Source organism: Myzus persicae, unplaced genomic scaffold (genome assembly GCF_001856785.1).
Source record: "Myzus persicae strain clone G006 unplaced genomic scaffold, MPER_G0061.0, whole genome shotgun sequence".
Taxonomy (NCBI): domain Eukaryota; kingdom Metazoa; phylum Arthropoda; class Insecta; order Hemiptera; family Aphididae; genus Myzus; species Myzus persicae.
The window spans coordinates 188962-216141 of NW_019101876.1; the positions used below are offsets into that span (position 1 = coordinate 188962).

The 27180-nt window shown below is 32.3% G+C and overlaps 1 protein-coding gene across 1 annotated transcript; it reads left to right on the forward strand.

The window, feature by feature from the left end:
- Positions 1-25408, forward strand: LOC111030627 (nuclear hormone receptor FTZ-F1 beta). Its single transcript, XM_022310215.1, has 11 exons — positions 1-321; positions 16155-16613; positions 20182-20384; positions 20454-20576; positions 20635-20975; positions 21103-21300; positions 21390-21804; positions 22001-22234; positions 22303-22555; positions 22641-22795; positions 24459-25408. Exons 2-11 carry the CDS (start codon positions 16487-16489, stop codon positions 24546-24548), a joined length of 2139 nt encoding a protein of 712 aa, XP_022165907.1. The 5' UTR covers positions 1-321; positions 16155-16486; the 3' UTR covers positions 24549-25408.
- Positions 25409-27180: the final 1772 nt, after the last annotated feature.

Genomic DNA, 27180 nt, shown 5'->3' on the forward strand with positions numbered 1-27180 from the left:
AGTAGTCGCAGTAGTCGCGGACGCGGTCGCGTTTAACCGTCGTCGTTCGTTGTGCCGTTTTGTCGTCATCGCCGTCGTCGTCGTCGTTGCCGCGCTGTTATTAATGTTTTTCTTTTCCTAAATCCTCGACATCACACAGGTATTATTCGCCCGAAGAGCGAACTTTCCTCGCCAACCGGTGGTTTATATTATTGTTGTTTCGACGACGGTAAATAGTTAAATAATAATTCCATAAATCGCACCTTCTCTCGTGTACTGACGTCTTCCTGCCGATCGCGGTGTTCGTCTAACGGATAATCGGGCTAACGTTTAGAACGCCAGGTAAATAATATACATAATATTATATTTCATTGGATCAATGATAGAATTTATTATTGTATTCGAATTATGTAAATCAATTATGTAATTCGTAACGAAAGATGTGTCTCTTTGGCATGTCCTGCCGCGTGTTGTTATTTACGAAACAATATAACCGGGATAATAACAACAATATTATGCATTTATGCATAAGACGCAACCGCTGTCTGGGTGTCCGAGGAGGAGTCTGTCGTACCTACTATGCATCTGCGGTGACAAAAAAATGGTATCTGCAACGTTACCGCTTAGAGTGGGTCCGGTTTCGCATGCAATAATAATAATAATAATAATAATAATAATAACGCAAAATAGCAGTCGTTGTTTATTGTTATTATAATATTATTATTGTTGTTGTCATTTATATTTTTCGTCCGTTTTCAGCCATTGTTGTGTATCGGCACGACGGAACTTTGCTGCGTACCTACGCTGGAAATGGACACGAGGTGTCGGCTTGTCGGGCCCCCAGGGGGAGGGGTGGAGGGAAGGGGGAAGGACAGGAATCGGCGGTCGTGGGGTGGTCGGAGATGGAGAGGGGGGGCCGTAACGGACGTGGCCAACAGAGATGCCGGTTGACGGCCTCTAGCTGCGGATGTTTTGTAACGGTATCGTGCCATTCTTTGTGAACTCTCGTCGTGCCCCGCCACCTCCACCGCCGCCACCGTTCTTTCCCGTCACCGCAGCCGCAGTCGCTACCACATTACCGCCACCCTTTTCCACGATTTTTCAGACCGTTGACCTTGAACGCGCACGCCGCGCCGCACGGACGCTCGCTCGCGCACCGCCTTCGCCGTCGTAATCGTCCTTATAAGGGCCGCGGTAACGTTATTTATTTTCAGTCGTACTCAAAATCGTAATTTCATTGTGAACCGCCGATTTCCGAATCCGTCGAACGAGCGTTCTGTTCCTGTTGCTGTTTTTTTATCGTTCGTTATTTTTCTTATTTACCTCGGACAGAACTCGTGATCCACGAGTAGAACCTATTTCGCTTCAACGGACGGCTAAGCTCGCGGTTCCGTTGGGAAGTCGCGAACACGACACAACGCGATTATTTTATGTACGATAAGTCGATAAGTATAATATAAACAAGTATCACACGATCTATTAGGGCAATGTATACACACGCACACGGTAGTGTAGGTACTCCCGAATAGTCGTGAAGTCAACGGCCGATACGCGCCGCCCCACGGTCTCGGTCATCCTTCCTAGGCCACGTAAAACTGCGGTCAAGGTCACTATTGAGCGTCCGACGACGACGACGACGACAACGATGATAATGATTATATGATTATTATTATTCTAAAAAGAGACCTATTGTTTTTGTTTATTCTTATTTTTTTCCGTCAACAGCTACCTACTTACGACTCGAACCTATTATACGCCGCATGCACTCGAAGTCACCGCTTCCGATGATATAATGTAATCGTCCGTCGCAGCGTATATACGTGTCTACGAGCAATACTGCTACTAGTGCTACTACACCCAGCTAGGCCTGAATTAACAACATGGGTCCAACGGATTAAGGGGCTATGGGAGGGTGCTAGCCTTTACCGGAACGTTAAAAAGAGGGTATATAGGTACTATATTATACACTTTTCGTTTGGGCATATAATCTAAAAAAAAATATATATTCACAAATTCACAATATAAAATTGTAGCTAGGCTCCAACATGTATGCCACATGCGAAATAATGCCAAACTTTTGATTCCTAGTCAATGTTAGATTCGTATTGAAAAATACTATATAGGGGCGCTAAAACTTTTAATCCGGCCCTGTTTACACCATAATAATATCATAGCTATATTGTGCGTATAGCATGACGAAGAGCTGTTTTGAGAAAACTTTTAAGTTATGACTTGCGTAATAAAATGTTTGATTGTTATGTGGCGTACCTGCATTTGGAACTGTAATGTCGGTGCTAACTTTCATTGATATAATTAGTGTTTTCCATTAAGTAACAAGTTTCTTATGGTAATATTGGTTGTATAGTTGTCGCGTCGGATGATCAATATGGCCTTGTCCTATTGGGTGTAAACCTGCAGTATTAAATTGTTGTAAGTTACAGTATATCTTTACAATGTCTACGTGATAGACGGTTTGTAAAAAGGTCTTCTAAACCTCGTATATGCAGTGGTTCTACGGGAGTTCGACACATCTACTCACAACGACGTGTCGTAACCAAAATTCATCTAATGCGATAGTATGATACGTCATGTTTTAATTTAATTATTATCCCTTGGCCCTTGCTAGACCATAAACGACTTCTTCCGTGTAGAGGATTATTATTATAATAATTGTAGAGTTTTAGGGACGCCTACAAACAAATATATTACTCTGAAAATGTCAGCAGCAGTAAAAATGTGCAAAATACACGGAACACAGGTGTGTCCCCTCCAAGCAGTATAACTGTTTTAGGTACTTGCCAATTGGTCACGTGTAACTATCATTGAACCTCGCGTTCAAGACAACCGTTGCGCATTGGTAACATCACCGGTATGGTGGTATCATTATTATGTTTGATACACATTGTTTTTCGCATATTTTTTTCACAGGACATTTTTATAAATATTACACTTATTTTATTATATATATACGAATGTCGATACAGTGGATCAAAATGAATATTACCTATTGTATAACTGGCTTTTGACTCAGAAAAAGATTTGCTTGATGCGTTGTTAGGTATATGCGAGAATATAATACTTAATTCTTCTGTTTACTGTGTACCACCTTCCGTGAATAAACTATTACTCTGTTGGATTGGTAAGCTTAGTAAGGGCTTAGTATTTGCAGTATTTGTAACAATAAAATCAATTCCTAGTTTATTTTTACACTGGTTAGGTTAGGTAGATATATTATAGCGTTTTATGAGTATTTTTTAACGATTTTTAATACTTTTTAAAATAGGTAAGTAATAAATTATGGGATTGAATATTTTGTTAAAATTTGCACAAAATTACATCAGTTATAAAATAAAAAACATAGAGCCCCTCTTGACAACCCCATGACCTTTTTTGAAACAGTTGTACTCCTTTATTCCGTCCGTATAATTTCGTCACTGCGATCGTATGAATTATACACATAACTGTATATACTTAAAAAAGAGAGAGAGAACACACGGTGCGCGCTAGTGCGCTACGTTCGGTCATTGTTTTTCATAATACTGTACTTATATATTGCCTATTGTGCCGGACGAGAAAAAAAGGACGCGTCAACAACATTGACATCAAAACGCATTATATTAATAATAAAATGCAGAATTGTGCGCACAATCGAATCATATAAAATAATAATAGCAATAAATATTTTCAGGCTTTCAGCCACCGTGGTGAGGCCGCTATCTCCAACAGGCAGACAAATAAACCGTAAAATTCCGTTTGACGAAATTACACGTCATACACGCAGTGCGTAAAATAAAAATACACATTTGAAACTTATATTGACCCAAACCCAAAGCTATTATATTATTATGTGCGTCGTCGTTTATCCACAATTCACAATATAATAATATAATAAAATATAAAATTATAACGTGTACCTAATGGACGGACAAGCGCGTAAGCAGAAAATGATATACATATTATTATTATACAAAAAGACCTAAGAACAAAGACGGATCGATAACACTGTGCTCAACTTTCTCTTTATCGAACAAAAACACCCGACGACTATACTATATTATAATTTATAACATTATTATATGTACCAGTATATGTATCAGCTATTCCGTGTAATAATAATAATAATAATATAAGCCGTCTGTTAGAAATTCCTCGATCTCGTTTTGTTTACCTCGAAACATAGTATAAGGTTGGACACAATGACACGCGTTTCAACAGGTGTTCAACTTTCGTATAGTTCGACTTTTCATTTATATATATAGATTCGCTACGATGTAATAATATAATAATACAACATGCATACCACATACTCGGTTTATAAGAGGTTCTCGTACTAATGTACTATAATATGTCTACATGTAATACGTATAATATGCATCTCGATGGCTCGGTAATATGCAATATGCTGATTATCAAATACTAGTTTATAATTCTTAACGTAACTATAGTAACGACATCATAATATTTATGTATACCTAAACTAGTTTAAATTAATTCAGTTATTTATCCAAACAGGTTATACCGTTTACTCATTATTGCAATATATGACTCGTTGGTATTGCAGGTTAATGTGTATCTCTTTTTATTTAATACTGTAGGATTCCTGCGTTTTTAAAATATATTTTTGCCCGTGACCCAAAACTATAATTTAATTAATCTATATTTTGAAATCGTCTCATAATTTCGATTGTTGCTTTTATTTTATAACTTAATTCGCGAATTAATTTAGTGGATGAAAACGACAGTGATTACTACAAATTACTTTGTTATAACTTATATAAGGTACATAATAATGTTACAAATCACAATATTCAAGATAATACCTAACCTTAAATAATATACATATCCTATTACCTAAGTAGATTTCGTTCCATGATTGGTATACATTTAGTTAACCTGTATTCAAAATTTTAAAATATGAATCGCATATATTATTTACCTAGATAACAAATCTGTCATATATCGTATTATAATGTTTTATTTAAACCACATGCCTATATAATGTTTATATTATGCTCTTATGATCTTTTTTTTTTTTTTCGTGTTTGAACCGACGGCGCCGCGGGAACTGCTTTCGCATTACTGCCGCGAAATGCTCTTATGATCTAAGAGTTTGAGACCTAACCTATTTATTACTAATTATATAATATACTATTCATTCTTAATAAAGAGTTAGTAATCGAATAATCTTTAACATTAAGTAAAAAATATATGATAAAAATATATGATACTTGTATTATAGCTAACAGATTTTTAAAAACAAATCCATAACATATAAAAATGTAAATATGAATGTAAACAAATATTGATTCTTTGAATGTTCTCAAAGTATATTATAATGACGTTCTTCCGTTTATTTTTATGACTTGTGAGATTGTGTCATCCTCTTTACAAATTGGAATAGTCTATATGATATGAATAATCAATAATGTTAATAATAAATATTTTATTTTAATAATTTAAATTTCTACTAAAGGGCACACATTGCATCGTGTCGTGTATGGCGGTGTGTATACTTCGTTGGTAACTTTGTTTGTAACTTAATGCTATAATAGTTATAATAAAGTGAAGGCTCCTTAATTTTTCAATAATGTACCATTTACAAAGTCTGAACGAGATATAGAATTAACACACAAATAAATATTGATAGTTAAACATTTTTTTGACCATTATTAATTTATTTTTGATGTGATTAGAACTAATAGAAAATTATTGTAAATTGTATAAAACATAAAAGTCAAACTCATATTTTAAACGAATGATATATTATATTGTTTTATTTATCTAATATAAATCGTTCAATAACTGTTTAAGTAGGTAGTTATTATTTTATTAGCGATAAAAGATTGCCAATGATAAGTAAGATTTTTATTAGTAATTCAACGCTGTCATTTTCGCCGAGTCTTACAATAGCTTTGCATAATATAAGAATTAAAGAATTCATGGCTTTATTTTTATCTAATGGTTTTGATCATTAGCATCTAGAATAAAAATGTTAAAGCTACTGCCATTATTCAATTTACTTAGGATAAAAAAGTGTTAACGCATGGAAAACATCTAATCCGTTTCTATATTTCGTTGTACGAAGAATGTGAAGCCATAGCTTGTTGGGGTTTCCATTTTAGAACACGATACGTCAGTTTGACGGTGTGAATTTATATTTTACACAATGCTGCTTATATTTTTACCAGCTTTACTAAGTATTATTATTTATTAGATAAAATGATTTATATATAATATTTAAGTAATTTTGATAATCGTGAGCTTGGATCCTAAATATAAACTTTTTTACTTCCACAATGATACTTAACGAATTTTGTTTTGTACATTTTAGATGATATAAAGTGCTAACACCTTTTGTATGTACATATTACACAGTATACTGTGTACCATTGCTCCGGTATGAAGTATAAAGCGAAGACTATAGGCATCAGCTTAAAAAACAGATGTATACATTTCTATACAAGGATATAAAAACAAGATATCTATGATCCTGTATTAGAATAAAAATGGCATATGCAAATTCCTACAGTAGTATATATTACCATTAAACACGCGCCAATTATTCTGGTGTTTGGCACCGGTCACTGCTCCTCGGCGCCGTCACTTCACTCTGAAAATCAAAAATAACCCTTGAATTGCTATTAAAACCTATGCCGGGTAAACGACATGGTAAACCCGATATAGTGTGGGAAGTAGAGACTTACTTTAAATGCCATTTATATGAATTATACTTTTATACGAACTACACTTCTAACTTTCATAATCGTGATTCGATAATCTATATTTATTTTTCAATAGGGTTCATGTAAATAACTAGCAATTCTTAAACCATTTTTTTAAATTATTGACAGTAAGTTTTATAAAAGTAAGTGTGAATACCCTAATTTGTATCCTATTTATATTATACAATTTTTATTTGAAATTTTATCTGATCAATATTTATCAATAATAATAAACGTGATAGACTGTATTATTAAATTTCAAAGTATACCTATACTGTATGCGCAGCACCGTATAACAAAATTTCAAAATATGTTTAAAGTTAAAATCACAGTAAGCCCCAAATAGATAAAGTAGGAAATAATTTTAGTTTATGATATTGTAAGAGGGTAAGCTATAACATGTAGGTATTCAGACATGTTTTCGCATAAACGCCCAGATTGATCCAGTAAAATTGTGAATTTGTTATTTAGTTTACTACAGATCGAATTTTAACTTTCCCAATAGAGCTGAAGTATAGTATGACAATTTTTTTATTTCTACTTTTTTCACATAATTAACAATGATATAGAGCAACAAAAATAAAATTTCGGGGAAATCGATCTCAAGTAAATATGATGACTAATTAAAATTGTTTTCTGCAGAATACTCATCGTTTTACTAGATTAATCATGATAGAAAGTGGAATGAAAACACTTCTAAATTCTTATGTTATGCGAGTGTTGGATAAATACAGAAAATCACTTCCTTAAATCGTTTAAAAATAACATTTTATAGGTATTTAAAATTAAAAATATTTACCCTCCGTTAATTGTGCCAAAATAATTATAAAGACGATAATACTTTTTACTCAAATTCATAATCGTTGGCTTAAAATTACCACTAAATGTTAAGTACAATAATACACACTTTTATAGCCTTTTATATTATATGCATAATATGATGTATATAATAGGCAATATTAATTATTGTAAGCCGTAGACAGCGAGTTTTTGGTCATTTTTAATATAATATAGGATTAGTAATAGTGAGCTTAGAGCTCGAGTACTGTAGTATATGGATATCATGACCAAAATCTTCTTATAAATTGAACATACATTTTGTAATAATATAAGCCACTTGATTGGTCAAGGGGAAGTTCTAATGTTATATGTGACCAATACACGAAATTAACCCATTTGTATGATATTATAAAATAATTATCACACAAAAACTTAGAAAGGTCGTCCCTGTAGAGATTTAAACGAGATTGAAGAAAACTCGTTGTCCGATCGACGGTCGAACGTTTAAGAGACTTGACGTTTTCGTTAAGGTACGTTTTCCCTCCAGCGTCTGGACGCGGCGTCAAGCGTCACTACCGGTCTGGACGTAGGTCGCGTCTAGACGCCGCGTCCGACGCAGCCATGCTGTTCTCGCGTCTGACGTTGCAGGGAAACCGTACCTTTAGAAAAATGTAAGACAGAAATGTACAAATAAAACATAATTATTAATTAATTTCCGTTTGTACGCCTGCAAAATACGTTTATGTCGTATTATCATATGAAATATAACAAGTCGATATAAAATATTATAGTAAGGATAATAATAGACAACTGACAATGCCGTTTTTGTGGCGACCTACGAGTTGCGCGGCAGCGGTTCCATTGTTAACTCGCACATCGGTCGTTTAGTGGCGTCCTGTGGAGGCGGCGACGCGCATCTGTTTGTACTTAGTAGTTCCGCGCTGGTCGAAATATTTTGCTGATATACGACGGTCGACTACGAATAATCGCGCAACGTGTCCAATGATTTCGGAGAAGATATTATAAAAGAATAAGCAAATAATTTTTTTCAAAACCTCCCCTAACGCTCAAGCCGCAGTGCAGGCAAGGTCGTGATGAGTAGTGCATTCAGTGTAGGTACACATAATAAACCAATTAGATCGAGGATTACAATGAATTTTGGATTTCTGCTATTTTTAATTAAATTACTTACTATAGTAGCTATAGAGTATAGACTAAAGTATGATTATGCTCGATTTGGGTACTAATCTAGTTCGTGTATACCGAATATACATTTCTTGGATTTTAATGGCATTATTTAATTTTAAAAAAAAACATAAAAAATTTTCTTAGGATTTTTAGGGCATTGTGCTAAATGGGGTATAAAATGGGGTATAAACTAAACCAAATTGTGAATTATCAATTCAATATACCTATCTCCAAATAATCATAATATTTTTTTAGTGCATTATTTAAATTTTTACAACATTAATCCATTTTTATATAGGTCATTTTCATTGTTTTTTTAGTGCATCAAATTCTCAGTCTTGCCCATAATATACCTGTGTTCTTGTATAAGTACTGTCAAACCTCTTCGGGCCCCACCACCGCCGTCGTAGTCTGTGTGTTTATTATTTATGTGCATACAAAATATTATTGTTGTTATAATAATATGTACCTACGTCATATTATATGCACGCGTAGTGGTGTAATCCACCTTCGAGTGTCGTACCGCATAAATATTGTTACAAAAATTGCGTATCGTTTGAGATCGCTGCGTTAGCTTATTGCTAGATATTATAATATACTAAATTTAAATTTAAACTGCACGTCATTTTTTTCTTTTGTTGGTCAAATATTTCAGTTTTGTAGTATTTAAGTATAGTTAACCTAATTTAAATATATACTTATTTATAATAGTGCACGTACTATATACAAGTCTCAAATCCGTAGGTGCAGAACACTTCGAATTTTGGGCCAGATGCGTGTCGGGTGTAATAAGCCAATGGATCCGTTTCACTATTTTCTTAGTTATTTTACTTTTTGTACTTTTTAATTACATTTATGACCATCGAACAGCTTGCCCATAGTCGCAAATAGTGTTTGAAATTTTTTTTGTGGGGGGGGGGGTAAGCCCTAGCTACTGAATGAAGCATTTATGAAAGTAATTAGCACTTAACAAATTTGTTGTGCATAATATTGACCCTAAAATAAAAATGGTCTTCGTTGTGCATATTTTTTTACCCAGGGTGTAAAGATTCTTAGTTACATTATGAGTTATGAGAGTTTAAAAAATGTTATTTTAATATAAGGATTTATTTAATTTATTACTCAGGTGTAGAATGTAAAATTCAGTTTTAGTGCAAGCCACACAAAATTTGTTAAAGGGGGGGGGGCGCTGCTCTATCGTGTAGCCATGAGCTAAGGGAGACTGTGTAAATACCAATCTCAATCCGCCGTTCATTGTTTATTCTACTTCAACCTATACTTCCGAGCGTACCACGACGGTGCCGCCAGAAATTTTTTTTAAATTCCCCTTTACGATATACTAAATTCTGGTAAGGTATCTCGAAACGATTTTTTGTATAGCTCTTCGACTCGACTATCGCTACTCTACTGTATAATAATATTATGACTTGCGGTGTCGATTAAATCAACATCCCTCGTTCTAAACCCACAGCAGCAGATGCACACTCACGTTTCTCAACACTGTGTGTGTGCGGAAGATAAATGTAAATACTAAATAGTGTAGTGATAAATACGATAATAGTAAATAAAAAAAAATGCATGGAAGGGAACGCAGGAGAGGACGGTCGCTCGCGCACACATAATAATAATATTATAACGAACGAGCAGTGCGCGCGCACGCGTCCGTGCCTGACCTTGGCAAGGTTGAATTTTGAGAGTCCGACGAACTGCGCGGCAACGTCGCCCGCGCGCGCGCACACACACACACACACACACACACACACACACACACACACAAGAGTGCGCGCACCGTCAACGTGAGTATAGTAATAGTTTTGTAACGTCTGCCGTCACCGCCGCCGACGTCCTCCCGACGATTTATAAAAATAAACAACCTCGCGGCGCCCGCGTCCTCTAAAACCGTCGCTAGGACGGTGCGCGCTCGTGTTCGTGCGAAAGTGTGCGGTGGTGACGGCGCGTCTGCCGCTGGAAAACGAGAAAAGCGTATAGGTACGTTTTTCTACTTTAAAGTTGAGGTTAGGCTAACCGGTGGGTGGTGTGGTAAAGACTATATAATATTTACCAGCCCTAATGCAACTCATTAAAAAATAACTACTTATCTATTTACCCTTCCACTTGACCCACACGTCAAACATTATTGGATTATATTTATATTATATTATATTATACATTTTATACGTCTATTTTTTGCTTTATGTGTATTGTGTGTGTGTGTGAGAGAGAGAGGGAGGTTGCGAGTTGACGCTTTTACTCGTGTCACATATTATTATTTGAAGGCTGACACTCGACAGTCATGTGGTAAATAAGTAATAACCACAATATATCATATTTTGCATTAAACCCTACAGGTTTTTTTCATTCATCGCTGCTGGGAATTCAATAAATTCGACAAAACAATATTTCTTACAACTAAAAACTCTAAGCAAGTAAATTATAACTTATATCCCGTATATTTCAGGGGACTAGGCTTTGCTAAGCTCGACCTTAGCAAAACGTCGTACAACTACGCTGATTGTGTTATGTGTACACTACGTGTGTAAAACTAAAGAAAAACAATAATATTTACTAGTTTCATCGGATTCCGTTTGCAAATTAGAATTGATGGCCTCGTTTATAATTTAGTAATAATGATATTATGATTTATGATTATTATTACTATTGTTGTTGATATTATTGCGTACGACGACCCATAATGCTTGGGATACGTATTGGGATACTATTACTATAGTAAGTAGTAACCTACTATGCATGTGTATTTATGTATGCATATTTTATTATTATTTTAGTTAACGTATATATAAATATATATCAACTTATGACGTGTATGTAAGCTATATAGCGTAAGATAATATTTGTACTTTATAGTAGTATAGAACAAAAAATAAAACACGTGCTATATAACCTTGTGTCCTTGTTATCTTATAATTAACATGACCGTAAAACTGGATGTAAAATAAATAAATTGTCAAATTGTTAATTAGTATAATCATTATAATCAGTATTTTTACTTTTGTAAACGATTGTACACGACCTCGTCTATACATAATTACGGAAAGCCGAAATCCATGATCACAGCACACTATTATAGCCGTCTGCATATTATTATGAATACGGGTAAGCTGGTAAGCTAGCTCATGTAATATTAATACACATCAGATCGAGCCCACCATTCCAATTTGTTGGACTTATTGGAATAATATGTGGGTCGTTGCTCCACGCATTAACATTGCTTTATTCATCTGCTTTTTCCGAGTCCATTCCTAGTTTCTTATTGCCACTATATTTCTGAGGTAGGAGTAGAATATTGTTATTCTATGATTTTTATCTCTTAATGTAATAAACTGATTATTTTATTTTAATGTACTACTGCAATAATTTTTATGTGTGTTGTGTGTTTACTTTTTAACCATCATAATAAAATAATATGTTATAGTTTATTAATTCTATAATTCTATGCATATAAATTGTACATGTCCAGTCGTGCCAATACGGCAATACGTACTACGTCGTTAAAACAACGTAACGTCCAACGAGAGATAGCCGGACACATTACAGTGTATAGTAAGTTGCTGGATGCGTCTTCTCTTTTGTCGCGTTAGGTTAGGTTAGGTGATCACTATCTCGCACAATGTAGGTAGTCTCATCGTGTCTCCGTCGGATCAGATCTCAAAAACTCCGTACTTAGGAGACATGGAGGGTGTATATGTCTCGGAATGCGCGTATATATTATTATTATGTGATCACGGACCAACTGTAAACTGTATTCGAATTGCCGTTATTTATTATTTTACATTCTATATTATGTATAACTCGTCGGGCGGTGTAATAAAACAAACAGCTCGGCCGTCCCGCTGCAGTGGTATTAATAATAACATTTAAAATTAAAAAAAAAAAAAAAAAATGCCCCGCGTGAAATTGGAACTTGTTGCGCAACGAAGAGAGTTGCCAACGGCCGACGGGGACCGCAACGTCCGCCACTTGCGGGTCTAGTACTGTAGCAGTATTATACGTGCGTAATATTATTTATGTAGTTAGTGTTAGTGCAATGTAATATTATGTATAATAATCCTCTCACTGGATTCGATGATTACGACGAGTGTTAAGTTCTTCGAATATCGCCGTGTTGAGGTCATGCCCAGATCGTTGTTTACACGCGCACTCTGCACTTTTTATCAAACGCGCTCGCGCACACACTCACACACGACACACACGGTCATTAGTAGAATTGAATCGACAAATTACAGCAAAAAGGCCTCGAAAAAAACACCGAATCCTCGTTTAGAACGGTATACCGGCTACGCTCAACATGAGTTATGCGATGCGTCAGTAATCAGAATAAATTATATTGTGCATTTTAATTCATGAAATCAATTAAGTACGTGTAATAATATATTAGCGTAACATTATGTCCAAACACCGATCGACCTAGTCAACATATTCTACATACATACCGTCGTATTAGGATGATTTAATAGGAATTATGTGTCATGGCTACACGGCGTGTACCGTATACGGTGCAACGATACTCAAACTTCCAAGTATAATTATTTTAAATCAGTTGTGACTTGTCTGTCGTCCATCGTTGTTTTTTTTTTTTGTAGATTTTATGCTATGGAAAAACTATTATGTTATAATATCTATTAGATTGACCAAAGGCGATAAATACGTGTAGTTTCATACTTTCATAGTTTCATCTACTATAAGACTGTGTATCATTGATATGTTTAGGTGTATACTTAAAAGTTGGGTTTCTTCTAATAACTGTATAGCGAAACTATAAGTTTTTTTAGTGTTTATTTATTTATTCAGTCGTACGGACGTGAGTCACGAGTCCTATATAGCAGTAGAACATGATTATTATAAGCATTGCGAAGCAGAAACCAACAAAAATTGTCCAATAAATCAGCTATTAATAATATTATTAAAATATTTAATTTAATATAACGAAAACAATAAATTACTTCTCCAAAACTATTAATAAAATACTTAATTTTGTTTTTATTCGATCAATGTACTTTGTGATAAATTATAATTAATTATTAAATTAATTACATGATATTGCAAAATTCTACGATATAAGTTTATCTCAACTTTAGGTTTAAATTGGGTTTTCAAACATTTATTTTCTCAATAATAATATAATTGTACGTATATACTTTTATTGTACCATGTGTATCGCTCGTTGTCCGTTTATTTATACAACTATAATATTATATTATATGGACAGAGTGGAGGCTCAAGAGATAAAAAAAAAAATTAGTCTCGTGTCAAAATAAAACAAATACACTTTGTGTTACTGCTGCTGCTGCGTTACTGCCAATTATAAACAATGCAACCAAGACATCAATAAGTAATAACCCCTTCACGCTGCGCCGCGCCGCGCGCCGCCGCCGACCATTCCGCTCTTCGATCGTTTGCGCGCGTATTGGCCATTTCACTCGGCCGTCAGGTCACACAACCGGTTTCATCGCCGTACCGTGTGTCGTTGCTTCACTCGGCTCGTTCGTTTATAATCTGCACACACACACACACACACACGAGTAATAAGTAATAACTCATAGGTATATATAATATGGTAGCCGTCCGGCGGTTACTCGGCTGAACACGTAACGTTTCTCTCCGATATACCTATACGATCGTAATAATATTATGTGCCCCCCAGTACAACGCTTATATTCTTATAATATGTATAAATCAAATAATCGCTTGTTTGGTTACTTTTACAAACGTAATAAATAATATAATAAGCCACGCGCGATGTATAATATAATATAGTAGGTACCCCTACCGTGTCTGTTATACAAGTTGCAATGTTATACTTACTTTAATATCGTAATACGAGGTCCTTTGAGATTTGGCGATAGGGGTAATGATTTTCAAAACGTATACCCTTACATTATAAAAATAGGTACACAAATGTATAATTTATAAAAATTGGCGACTATACCTATATGACGTATTATTATATAATATATATTGTCGAGTTAATCAATAGCTTGGATTAATATATACGTAGTATCACATGTATTATCTAAGATCAACATTAAACTTTACAGTATAGAAGTATACAGACAGGTTCATTCATTATATTTTTTTAATTGCTCATATGAAAATATTATCAATTTATCTTACTTTTACAGCATCCACGATGCATTTACCCAAATTCAAAAAAATTATAACTTCAGACGCTCATAAAATATTAGATAGGTATAAAAGGCTATAACTTTTAAATCAAAAATTTTGTTAAAAATAATCATGTATAGACTATTAAAAAAAGGTCGCCCTGTAAAGAAGTTCTATCACAAAAAATGTTATCGTCAATAATTATAAAAACTAATACAATTCAAAATGTCCTTATGCCTATTGGCTATCAGAAGCTCAAAAAAAGTCAAAATATTTTGAAAATTGTTAAGTGTATAGAAAATACAAATCTAAACATTCGGGGAATATATTTTCATGTTTACAATAATTCTTTTTATTACACCCAAAAACTTAATCGATTATATCGAAAACTGGTTTTAATTATTTTTCTTTTGTTTTGAGACTTCACGATGTCTGACATTTTACCGAGTAATTATAAAAATTGTCTTACACAGTTATGAAATATGAAAGAAAACTGCAAAGAATATCAAGTTGGCTAATGGTATTTTTAGTTTTCACATGGAATTAATTAGTCAACAAAAAAGTCACTAACCACAAACAAATTAAAATTAAAATTTGTTTTTACTCATAAATAGTAACAACAACTGTCGATCACGCCGACTACAAGTTACAGTTGTCAGTGGCGGGCTGTTTAATCTATACATATATAATATTTTACAGTATAATAGCATTATTGCTATTAATTGTATAATATGGCCATATTATTACTATTTATTATTGTTTTAGTGCATTCCGCGCAGTCTTGTAGCCATGTAGTTAGGCGGTACAAGTCCAAACAAAATATATTATGACTATTTTTAGTTTGTAGAATCTGATTACCTAATCGAATTACAAAAATAAATTAAAAAATGTATATCTTACGTTAGTTGGATATTATTATAATTTTACCCAATCTAATTTGAGCAACAAAAACCTATAGAGCGATGGGTCCCCCCCCCTTGGAACTGCTCGCCTAAAGGAGTATTTATAATAAACTTTGAATTTAAGTAAGCTTGTTGACCGCAGACTCTTTCCTTTCCAAATTAGATTCTGTGTGCCTTTAAAAGTTTAAATCGTGGTGTTCCTAATTACTAGGACAAACTTTCTTCAATTTTATACCTGATATTGTTTTTCTGTTACTTCGACCTGTTGCTCTTAATTGCTCAATATAAAATATTAGAAAAATGGCAGTCTGGGAGTGGAGAAGTTATATACATATTTGCCTTGTCGCTCACCCCCAAACAAACGTCCTCGTCGTCACATAAAATACAACGACAGTGGGCACCATGCATACAATAAACTTGATTACCTATTTATAATAACGTTTACGTTTTTGGTTTTCAGCACGCAAAGGACGCGGCGTCGTCGACAATAATTCAATAAAATATCGCTTTGCGTTCTCCGTGCCGATACGGCCGCTCGCAAGACGATAGCGACATGGCGAGCGCCCCCGCCGATCACCGTCGCGCCCACATCCGTCGTCACCCGGACTACGTCGAATGCCAACGGTTTTACGCGGTCACGTAGTACACAGCGGCCAGACGCGCGGTTACCGGCGCGCCCGACGACAAGTGTAGGCGCTACGCCGTCGTCGTCCTTTTGGTAGTCGCGAGACGCCACGATGCTACTCCGTCCCGTCGTCGGCCCGTCACCGCGGCGGTTACCGTGTTAAGACCATGGCAGACAGTGACACCAGGATGTGGGGTCATAGCGTGCAGGTATCGTCCGGCCCGGTCACCGTCACGTCCATCAATCTGATCGCTCCTCGTCTGCAACCCAACTCGCAGATCACCACGATAAAAGGTGTGTACAAAAATAATTAGTTTGACGATGTATAATATAAATGATCATATTATATCACACCCTCTTGTTAAGGGGATAAATATGTGCAATTTTGAGAAGAATTTCGATTTTAAATCTTAAATTATTTTTTAGTCGGTAGGTATCTTAACAATGGTCCCACGTGTAATGTGTTCATGTAAATACCATCGTTGGTTGTTGCATTATAATTTATAACGAAATTATATAGGTAGGTATAATTTAGAAAGAAAAATGGTTTCGCATGAAATCGAAGCACAAACTTTGTGACTTTATGGCTTATTGTCATAATGGTTGGAATAATAAATACACCATACATAAGGCATACATAAGACAATATCTGCTGTGCCGTATAGCTTTTAATTTTTTTTTCATGAATAACCTATCAATTAATATAAAAAAGGTTAGTAATGTTTTAAAATTCGTTTTTCTTAATGCTTTTCAAAAACTTTTTTATATTAATGATATTATGAAAATTAAAATGCTTCGGCACACCAAGTATTTTTGTATAAAAATATTTGGTTTCCTAGCTGTGACTCTAGTCTGAGTGGTTCTATTTCGCTCGAAACGGTTTTCTCTAACAATTTATTGATGCGAGGCGTCCTCGTCGTATATTATGACGTGAGCTTTACGCCAAGTGTATTTATATTAAAGTTTAATTGGTTTTTTCATTTATTCAACCTGTAGCTCAGTAGCTGATAACCATCGACGTTTTGCAGTAAAGCGACTATAGCTTAACCAAAGCTATAAAAGAACGTCTACTCTTTATTGTGAATAAAAATGTACAGATCAATCTTAAAAATATATAAATTATATGTATAAAACGCTGCTAAAATTTGTCAAAATTTTCCTTCGCCCAAAGAAAATTTTTATTTCTTTGTCCATTTGGAGACGATTAAATTTCAAGAATAGTGTCCCAATGACCTGCGGCAAATAGCTCGAGCTAATGACAAATAGCATGTATGCTAGTGCTTCCTAAATTTACAAAAAATCCAATCTTTTCAATCCCCTAAGTTTCCAATCACACTTTACCCTCAAATCTGCATACAAACACCCTATTATATCATCTTATTCAAAAACTCAACACCTATAGTATTCTGGGAAATCCTGTCAAATTAGCTCGCCGTTGATGATGCAGGGACCTGATAAATTAGGTGGCAGTAATCGAACTATGTTCATTAATTGAGTACGCCCTGTATAATTATTAATCAATAAACATAAATTATTGACGTTGGGGGGGGGGGATTCTAAAACCTTGCAGGATAATAACTTACCTGTTACCTTTATGATAATAAAGTTATTTTATACTGATATAGTATACGGTGTTTGTCAATTGCGCCAATTTTTCTAGACTACCTGAAATTTATACATCTTTTGCGCCGGTGGATTTATCCCAAACGAAAATGGTATACGTCTTTTGCGCCAATAAATTTATCACAAATCCAGGAAGATATTATAAAATATAAAATATCAATATAAAATATCATATTATTATACTAGTATTAGATTATAATATAATTATCAAACATATAAAAAAAAGTGTAATTTAAAAATATAAAAAATTAAAAAAATTAAAACACATATAAATAAACGATGATAAATTACATATGAATAAATTGTCAAAAAGTATTAAAATTTCATTTCTTGTAATGGTGACTTACCGACTTCACAAATTGAAACATATTGATAGTACCGTCATATTATCATGTTATCTCATTTTTATTAGCGGATATTCCGATTTGACCAATTTATTGCATGTAGATAGATAACGTATAGTATGTACAGTTTAAAACATCGCGATTTTAAATCGTCCGTGTGTAATATGAACGCAGACGAGTACGTTCAAATCGCCTAGTGTGTAATCAGCTTATTTTTCAACTTCAGTATTGCCGGCGCAATTAATGTATAATCTTTTTTGGACCTAAATATCGTCCGGCGCAGTTGATGTATAACCTTTTTGAATCCCATAATTTTTTTTTAATTACCTGTGATTTCTGGCGCAATTGACATATACCCATAGTATATCTAATAAAATTAAAACATTTATGAGTTGTGGTGTACAAAATTGAGATACGTATTATGATATCCTAAAATAACTTAACTAAACTGAATAAATAATTCGATTGACCTTGCATCTTACTCAAAAAGACAAAAACCAGGGGGCAAGATTTCGATGGAAATGTATGTTTAAAAAAACCTTTTTGGAGTATTCCTCTGTACAATACAAAAACGTGCTTAAAACTCATTACAAAATGTATAATATTATTCAGAAATCTAATGATTTATCGATGAAATTCTATGACGTATACCTAAATAAGAATAGCATGATTTTATGTGTTAACTCCACTAAACACCACTAATATGTGAAGTGCATATATTATTCAAATTATAAATAATAATAAAAAAAAATTATTTATAATATAATATTATTATACTCGTTATTCTCGTTACAAAATTCAATAAAATGTATACTTACATCTTACTGTATTACTGGCTCCTGCTATTGTAAAAATTAGCATAATATTATACCCTATTAAAATCTCAGATAGACATCTACCTACTAATATATAATATTATAATCATAACAATAACATCAATCTCTTAGGATGTAGCATTTCATACTAAGGCGGAGTACAATAACTGTTCCAAAAACGATTACCCTCTGATAATATTAAGTGGTCGTGGTTATATCTTTTTATGACATACTGTATATAAACGATATTCTTATACCGATGTGTTTATGTTAGCGTTAATGTATGTAAATTAATGTTTATACATTTAAAATATATATTGCAATGGTAATACTTTGTTCTGTAGAAATCCTAAATAATATATACATATTGATGTATGAATTATACAATTTAAAATTTTTCACTAGGTAGTTTATAATATATAGAATAACAGTTGGTTCTTAGTTTATGTATATGGAATTTATCACAAATTTTTAATTTTTAATCTTACATAATGTTGACATTTTTTAAAAATGTTAATGCACCTAATTTTAAATACCTATATATTTTTATTTGAATATCAATATATTTTTTTATGTAATAAAGTAAATTGACTGTGGTTTTACATAACAATTAATTCAAGAAGAATACAAATAATTGATAAGGTTATTCTCCCTTTTCAAAGTCGATTTTTATATTTTGTTTTGATTAATAAATATTTGATAAAATACTTGTCTCGGGTATAAATACTTCGATATAGTAAATAAAAAAAAATTGCACTGTTTAGATTGGATTCAATAGTTTTCAATACATTTTAGCTTATATATTGTTTAATAACATAGATAATGTTATGGTTAGGTTAGGTTATGTAGTACTATATAGAAAATAACTACATAGTTACAATTTATATTTTTGCAGTATTCATTCAATAATTTAACTAAAAAGCTCATCGTTTTATAGAATAACAATATTTAGGTTAGGCACTACTTACTCTGAAAGACAGGAATTCAAATATAAATTCTAATGTGTACATTGCATATTATATAATATTTACCTATATTGTATCGACTCTCGATAACGCGTTTTGTTTTTTCCACCCACAGAAGAACCTCACGACAAAGACGGCACAATGACCGAAACAAAAGATGACATCATCGACGAAGTAGGTTCTGAATGCGATCGGGAAGTAAGTAAGATTGACTTCTCCGGAGTTACTATGAGAAGTAAAAAAATGAGAGCGGTAGAAGAAAACATGCCCCGGCCCATGTCCTGGGAAGGAGAGCTTTCCGATTCGGAAATGAAACAGGTACCTAACTTCGATAGTTTAAACTTCGAACTTTGATAGAAATTTTTTACGAACGAAACTGATTTTCAGGAAGAAGATAGGACAGTAGACGCGCAGACAGCGAATCAAAATTATTTACTGCCGCGAAACGAAAATGTAAATAACCAACAGTCGTCTACAGTTAAACGAATTGTTTATAATGATAATAATTTGGTGAGTCTTTTTTGTTAAAAATCTCTTCAATATTTTTACTAAATTTTTTTTCATTTAGGTCGACCGAGTGATGGAGCATGTCAAGAGCAAAGTAACTTCGTCAAACAACGACATTCCGTTACTTGTTGATAAATTGTTAGGTGGCGGTTACAGCCCATTACTCCAACATAGAACTAATGGAGTCAAACATACATCACACATTCCACCGACTCAAAGCCCAGACTCGGCCATACACTCTTGTTGCTCACCTGCACAGTCGCCAATCACTTCCAGACATAATCCTCCGTCATCTTCGGGGTTTTCGTCCCCATCTACATTCACACCGTCATCGTTGTCGAGGAATAATAGCGATGCTTCGCAATATGGTGGATCACAACATAGTTCTTGTTATAGTCAAAGGTAAAACCATAAATCCATAAATGTTGGTATTTTTCTTACATAATATTTAACTATTGTCTATTGGTATATACTACACTTGTACAGTTTCTACAGTTAAATATGATACATTTACATATTCTATTTACAGTTATTCCTCGCTGTCTGTTTCACCTACACATTTTTCCCCAACACAATCACCAATACAGCCAAGGCACATACAAAGAAATTTTCATGAATATACTGTGGCAGAGGAAACCAATGGCCATGAAGAGAAATTGTCAATGTCTGACATTGGTCAACAGCATGGTATAACATCTGGTATTTCAAGACAACAACTGATAAATAGGTATGTAAATATTTTTATGCAGAAATAATAAAATATTAAGATTTCACAGTAATATTAATTTACATAATTAATTTCTTTATTTTCTTTAGTCCCTGTCCAATTTGTGGTGATAAAATATCTGGTTTTCATTATGGCATATTTTCATGTGAGAGTTGCAAAGGATTTTTCAAGCGCACTGTGCAAAATCACAAGAACTATGTGTGCCTCCATGGTTCGGCATGTTTGATCACAATAGCTACACGCAAGAAGTGTCCAGCTTGCCGTTTCGACAAGTGCTTGAACATGGGTATGAAACTAGAAGCCATCAGAGTTGATAGAACAAGAGGTGGACGTAGTACCTATCCGTTTACTTACACAATACCGCCTTCCAATATGCAACCACAACATAGTGGACAGCACTCTGGAATGAGTACTAATTCTGTAGAAAATAAGGTCAAGCAGGAAGAACGAGCCTGTCGGACTCCACCCCAAGAAGCAGCCAGACTGATCCCTCAATTATTGCAAGTAAGTAATGTGTAATTATGATTGATTTTGACACAAAATTATTGTAATAGTTTTTATCTCAATACTTCAGTATAACAGTCATGGCATAATTAAATGCGCTTTATGAAAACAAAAGTATTCTTTAGTAAATATAATTTTTAGGATTTGATTATTTATTAGTTTTATTAATTAATTAATACTTATAAAATTATTTTAGGAAATAATGGAAGTGGAACATTTATGGACTTATAATGAAGGATCATTTGAATCGTCAAGTGCTAGTGGAAGTTCTATGAGTCATTGTGGTGGTGCCAAAGAAATAGCTAAGAGTCGCTTAATGGCTGAAAATTCAGGAACAGATTTTCTTTCCAATTTATGCAACATTGCTGATCATCGGCTATACAAAATAGTCAAATGGTGCAAATCATTACCGTTATTTAAAAACATTTCGGTAATAAGATAAATATTTATTTCAACTATTGATATAAAAATTATATTTTCTTAAAATGTTTTCTTTAGATTGATGACCAGATATCGCTATTGATAAATGCCTGGTGTGAGCTACTATTATTCAGTTGTTGTTATCGATCAGTTAGCAGCCCTGGAGAAATACGTGTCAGCCTGGGCAAGTCCATTTCTTTAGATCAAGCAAGAGAATTAGGTTTAGCACCTTGTATTGAGCGCATGTTGAATTTTACTCAGCACTTAAGACGTCTGAGAGTAGATCGTTATGAATATGTAGCCATGAAAGTCATTGTGCTATTGTCATCAGGTATAATATAATTGACTTGATTTTATAGGACATACTTAAAACACCTATATCAAAAGTAAATATTGTGCTCTAATTATTTTTTCAGATACAAATGATTTGAAAGAACCAGAAAAAGTTCGTGCATCTCAGGAAAAAGCATTACATGCTCTGCAACAGTATACTATTACACATTATCCGGAGATGCCATCCAAATTTGGAGAATTGTTGTTAAGGATACCAGATTTACAACGTACTTGTCAGGTAAATATGACATACTATTAAATTAATTTAAGTCAGAGGTATTCCAACTGTGTGTCACGGCTCTAGCGGGTGTTGAAAATATTAGTTAAGGTACAGTACAGTAGAAGAAAAAAGATCAATATTTATTGATGGATAATGTAAACGATAATGTAAACTAGAATATTATTAATAGGATGTCATACCCGCATGTGTTGTGTTTGTCTTACAAAGTTTAATTTTAGAATGCATATTGTCATCTAGTAAGCGAAATAAGTTTTTTTTTTTAAATTTTAAAGCGAGAGTTATGAGTAGAGTCCGGATTTGTATGTATTTACATATTTGTAATGAGTGTATGCATTTCGATGGGAGTAAGAAATGCGGACAATTAGTGTAACAGATAATGCATAGAAAAAAGTTTATTTTGCATATAAATGCATATTTGAAAATGTTTGCATATTCAAGCATATTTTGTATAAAAGTTTATTAAGCCAATTATTTTGTTTCAATTTCATCGTTGAAATTATTAGTTCATTACGTATTTTTGGGAAATAAATATTATTCTCTGTATGTCATCGCCAGTAAATTGTGCACTAGTGTCCATATATCATTTCGTAATTCGCGTTACGTAAATTTATAAATTAAAATTTTTATTTCATTACAATTCATAAATTTTAAAATGCCGAAAAGTCGAAGCACTATTCCAACTTTAATAAAAACATGGATTGCTCTTTATTAAATATTTACTGTTATTTAATAAATGTTTAAAGTCAATGTTTATAATTAAAAAATTAAGTTTATCTAATTTTGTTGAATTATTATTGATGGAAGAAATTGAAAAAAAAATATTAAAATGCATATATTTTGGGTATAAGAGCATATTTTTGCATATTATTAAAAAAAAATAAGAGCATATCAAGTACATATTTTGAAGTTTTTTTATGCATAAATGCATACTATTTTGGCCTTTTTGAGTGCATGCAAATCCGGACTCTAGTTATGAGCATTCTTAAATGTACAATGTACAATTTTAGAATGCTCATCACACGCTTTAAAATTAAAATATAAAAAAAACCTATGCCATCCATTAGATAATATTCTCACTTCTAAATTTGGTAATAGTTCACTCTAAAATTATTAAACATAACAGAGTTAAATTAATTATTCAGAACGTATAATTTGCTATCTTATGCATTTTTACAACAAAGACAACACATGCAGGTATGGTGTCCTTTTGAAGAAATAACATTATTGGTACATATCACATTTGGATGACCTGTTGAATGTTAGTTGTTTTTATTATTAATTTCATAATTATTGTGAGAGTACTATCCATCATCAATCCTAACCAAGTAAACATATTTTATTATCATTAAAAATGTGGGAGTCTCCTTAATATTGCAAAGTGACCAAAGAGCCGTGGGATAAAAAAGTTTAAATATCTCTGATTTAAATAATACTATGAATGTGAGTATGTATTTAAACATTCAAATAAAATTTAAATCATTTTATGTAGCTATCGTATGAAATTGGATTAATGGTGAGATGAGATTAGTATTCAAATTTAAAATATTAAATTTGCTAGTTTAATATTCTTATAATTTTACAACCTTAGCCTAACTTTATACTAGCTGGTAAGCTCTGTAGTTGTACTAAATTTTTATTAATTTATGTGGTTTGTTAATAGGTCGGAAAAGAAATGTTGTCAATAAAGAGTAAGGAAGGAGAAGGGCAAAGCTTCAATCTTTTAATGGAGTTATTAAGAGGCGATCATTAATAGTTATTATTATTATTATTATTATTATTATTATATAAACGTCTGTGAAAGTATTTCTAAGTTTTTATCAGTAATATTTGTCTAAGAAGTTATGATTTCTGTAAATATTTAGTAATATTTAATATATTAGATTTGTGTACTAAACCTACACAATTCTAACTGTTTTTATGACATTTTTGGTAATTTGTACCTCCATTCTATTATTATTGGATTAAACTGAAATCTAAAAATCTTAGAATTGTAATTTGTAGATATATTTTTCTAATTTTAATATTTTTAAGTATGAAGAAAATTATATTTAAAACATAAATTCAGAACAGTCTGAATACTGTGATCTTAAAATAGAATTAACATAATGTGTGTAAATAATGAATATAATAATTAAAAATCTCCAATTATATGTAGTACAGGGTTTTATTGTTAAAAAACTCATTTTTTTTTCAAATTCTATCAGTGTTCGGTATTAGTTATTCGTTTAGAATACCTCGTACTTAATAATATAATACACAGTGATGGGCTGGCTGTCTTCTATTTCAATAGATTGTACTTAATTATTATATTTCTATTTTCTATGTTATATTATTCATATGTATTCTGTCTACTTATCATAAAATGTTTACCAAAATTGAAAATCTTAATAATAGTTTATGAACCATTTAATTAATGTCTGTTTTAATCAGAAGTATTTGACAATGATATATTTAACTATGTTTGTGTGCAATAAGTTACGTTACCAAAATTAAATTTACATGTTTCTTTGTTTTATTTTCTATTATTGAAATTTTATTGTGCCCATCACTTTGGAAAAATATTCCTTTTGCTAATATTTTAATTTTTAGTATAAAAACGTAAATTTTTAATTTATTTGTATGGTAAGTTTTTAATATATATGATTTATATGTTATTTACATTATTTAAAAATGAAATTACATTATTGATTACCTTCTGTATTTTTTTTTTTTTCATAATTTTTTACATCTGTTTAATTTAATTTTTGATAAATCAACGACAAACTATGTATAAATAAAGCAATAAATTAAACATACTGATATCATAGTTTGTATATTTAGTAGACATTGACGTAATCGAAATCTAAGCAATATTTTATTATAAGACAATTATTGTGTGTGCATATATGTACATGTAGATGGACACTAATTAGGTATACCTACTACCTAATTAATATGTTTTTATACAGTTGATTAATTAATTCAAAACAAATAAATACATTTTATTTTTTACATTGTTTATTTTGTTATCCTTAATTTAACATTAAAATATTAAGTACACTTTAGTATGTGTGTAGCTTCAGAGTTGTTAAAGGTTACAACGGTATAAGCGTATGGACGTAATTAGAAAGTGTGAATCCAATTGTTCATTGTGATTGGAAAAATTTAAGTATGAAATGTAATTATGTTACAATTACAAGTATAAAAATTTAAACTATACAAGTTCTCTGTAAAACAATTTGACAAATTCATCTTCATAATTTGGATATTTATTAAAATTGTTAATTATATACTTCTTAATTTATTTATTTAAGTAATGGATGTATATAATTTACTAATCTAATCAGTCTGACTGGGCAGGAGTTTCTTGAGTTTGCCTCTAAATTACCCTTATTTAATGTTCCTTGTAAGCCCGGAATGAGGTATCACCCGAATGTGTTTCAAAATATGCTTTTTCCATCTGCAAAACTTGCAATACACAGATCACAGTCAAACACTTCATTACAGAATGTCATATTATGTACTAACAGGAGCGCACAAATCTCAACTTAGCGGAAACACTCGATGAAATTCTTGGACCAAACCCCGATCAAAATATGAAAATTATAACCTTCTAAAAACTAACCAACCTTTTAGATAAAATATGATTGTAATTGTAACTGTTATTATAATGTTAACATAATGTAAACTTCAAAAAAATTGTAAAAACTGTAATTAGCATTTAAGAGATTAACTAATGGCCTTTGCTGCCGTGTTATATATAAAGATCAATAAAAAAATTTTTTTTTAAATAATCAAATATGTAGTGCATGATAAAAATTAGGCCTATCCTCCTTATGATAAAATAATTTGACGAGCACGTGACAACAAAATGTTTGGGTGCCATGTTTTAATACTGTAGAAAAAAAAAAGTAAAATGAATAATTTATAAAGGATTAATAAAAGGTATAGGTATATATATACATCATATGATAATTGATACATTTTAAGTTGTTGAATAAAAGTGAATTTGCATGTATATACAGCCAGGTCGTTTAATAAAAGTTAAAAATTAATGATTTAAGTACGCCATTCACATAATGAGTAGGGCTCGGATCTCGGAAGTTGATGAATGATGACCTTAAAAACATTAAAAAATGACCTAAAAAAATATGCAAATATGACATCAAAATTACAAATATTTGTTTTAAATTAATAAAAATACATTTTTTAAATCTATAAAATACAATATATGTACATAAAACATACTACATATTTTGTCAAAGCTTACGAATTATTATATTGATGTTATCAAAAGTAAATTACCAACGATTATCTGTTAATAAATATTTATATTTGGAGAAACTTCTTTCCACGTCCACTAAAGTGATTGGGGCAAATCTGAAATGGGCCAAATCTTCAAC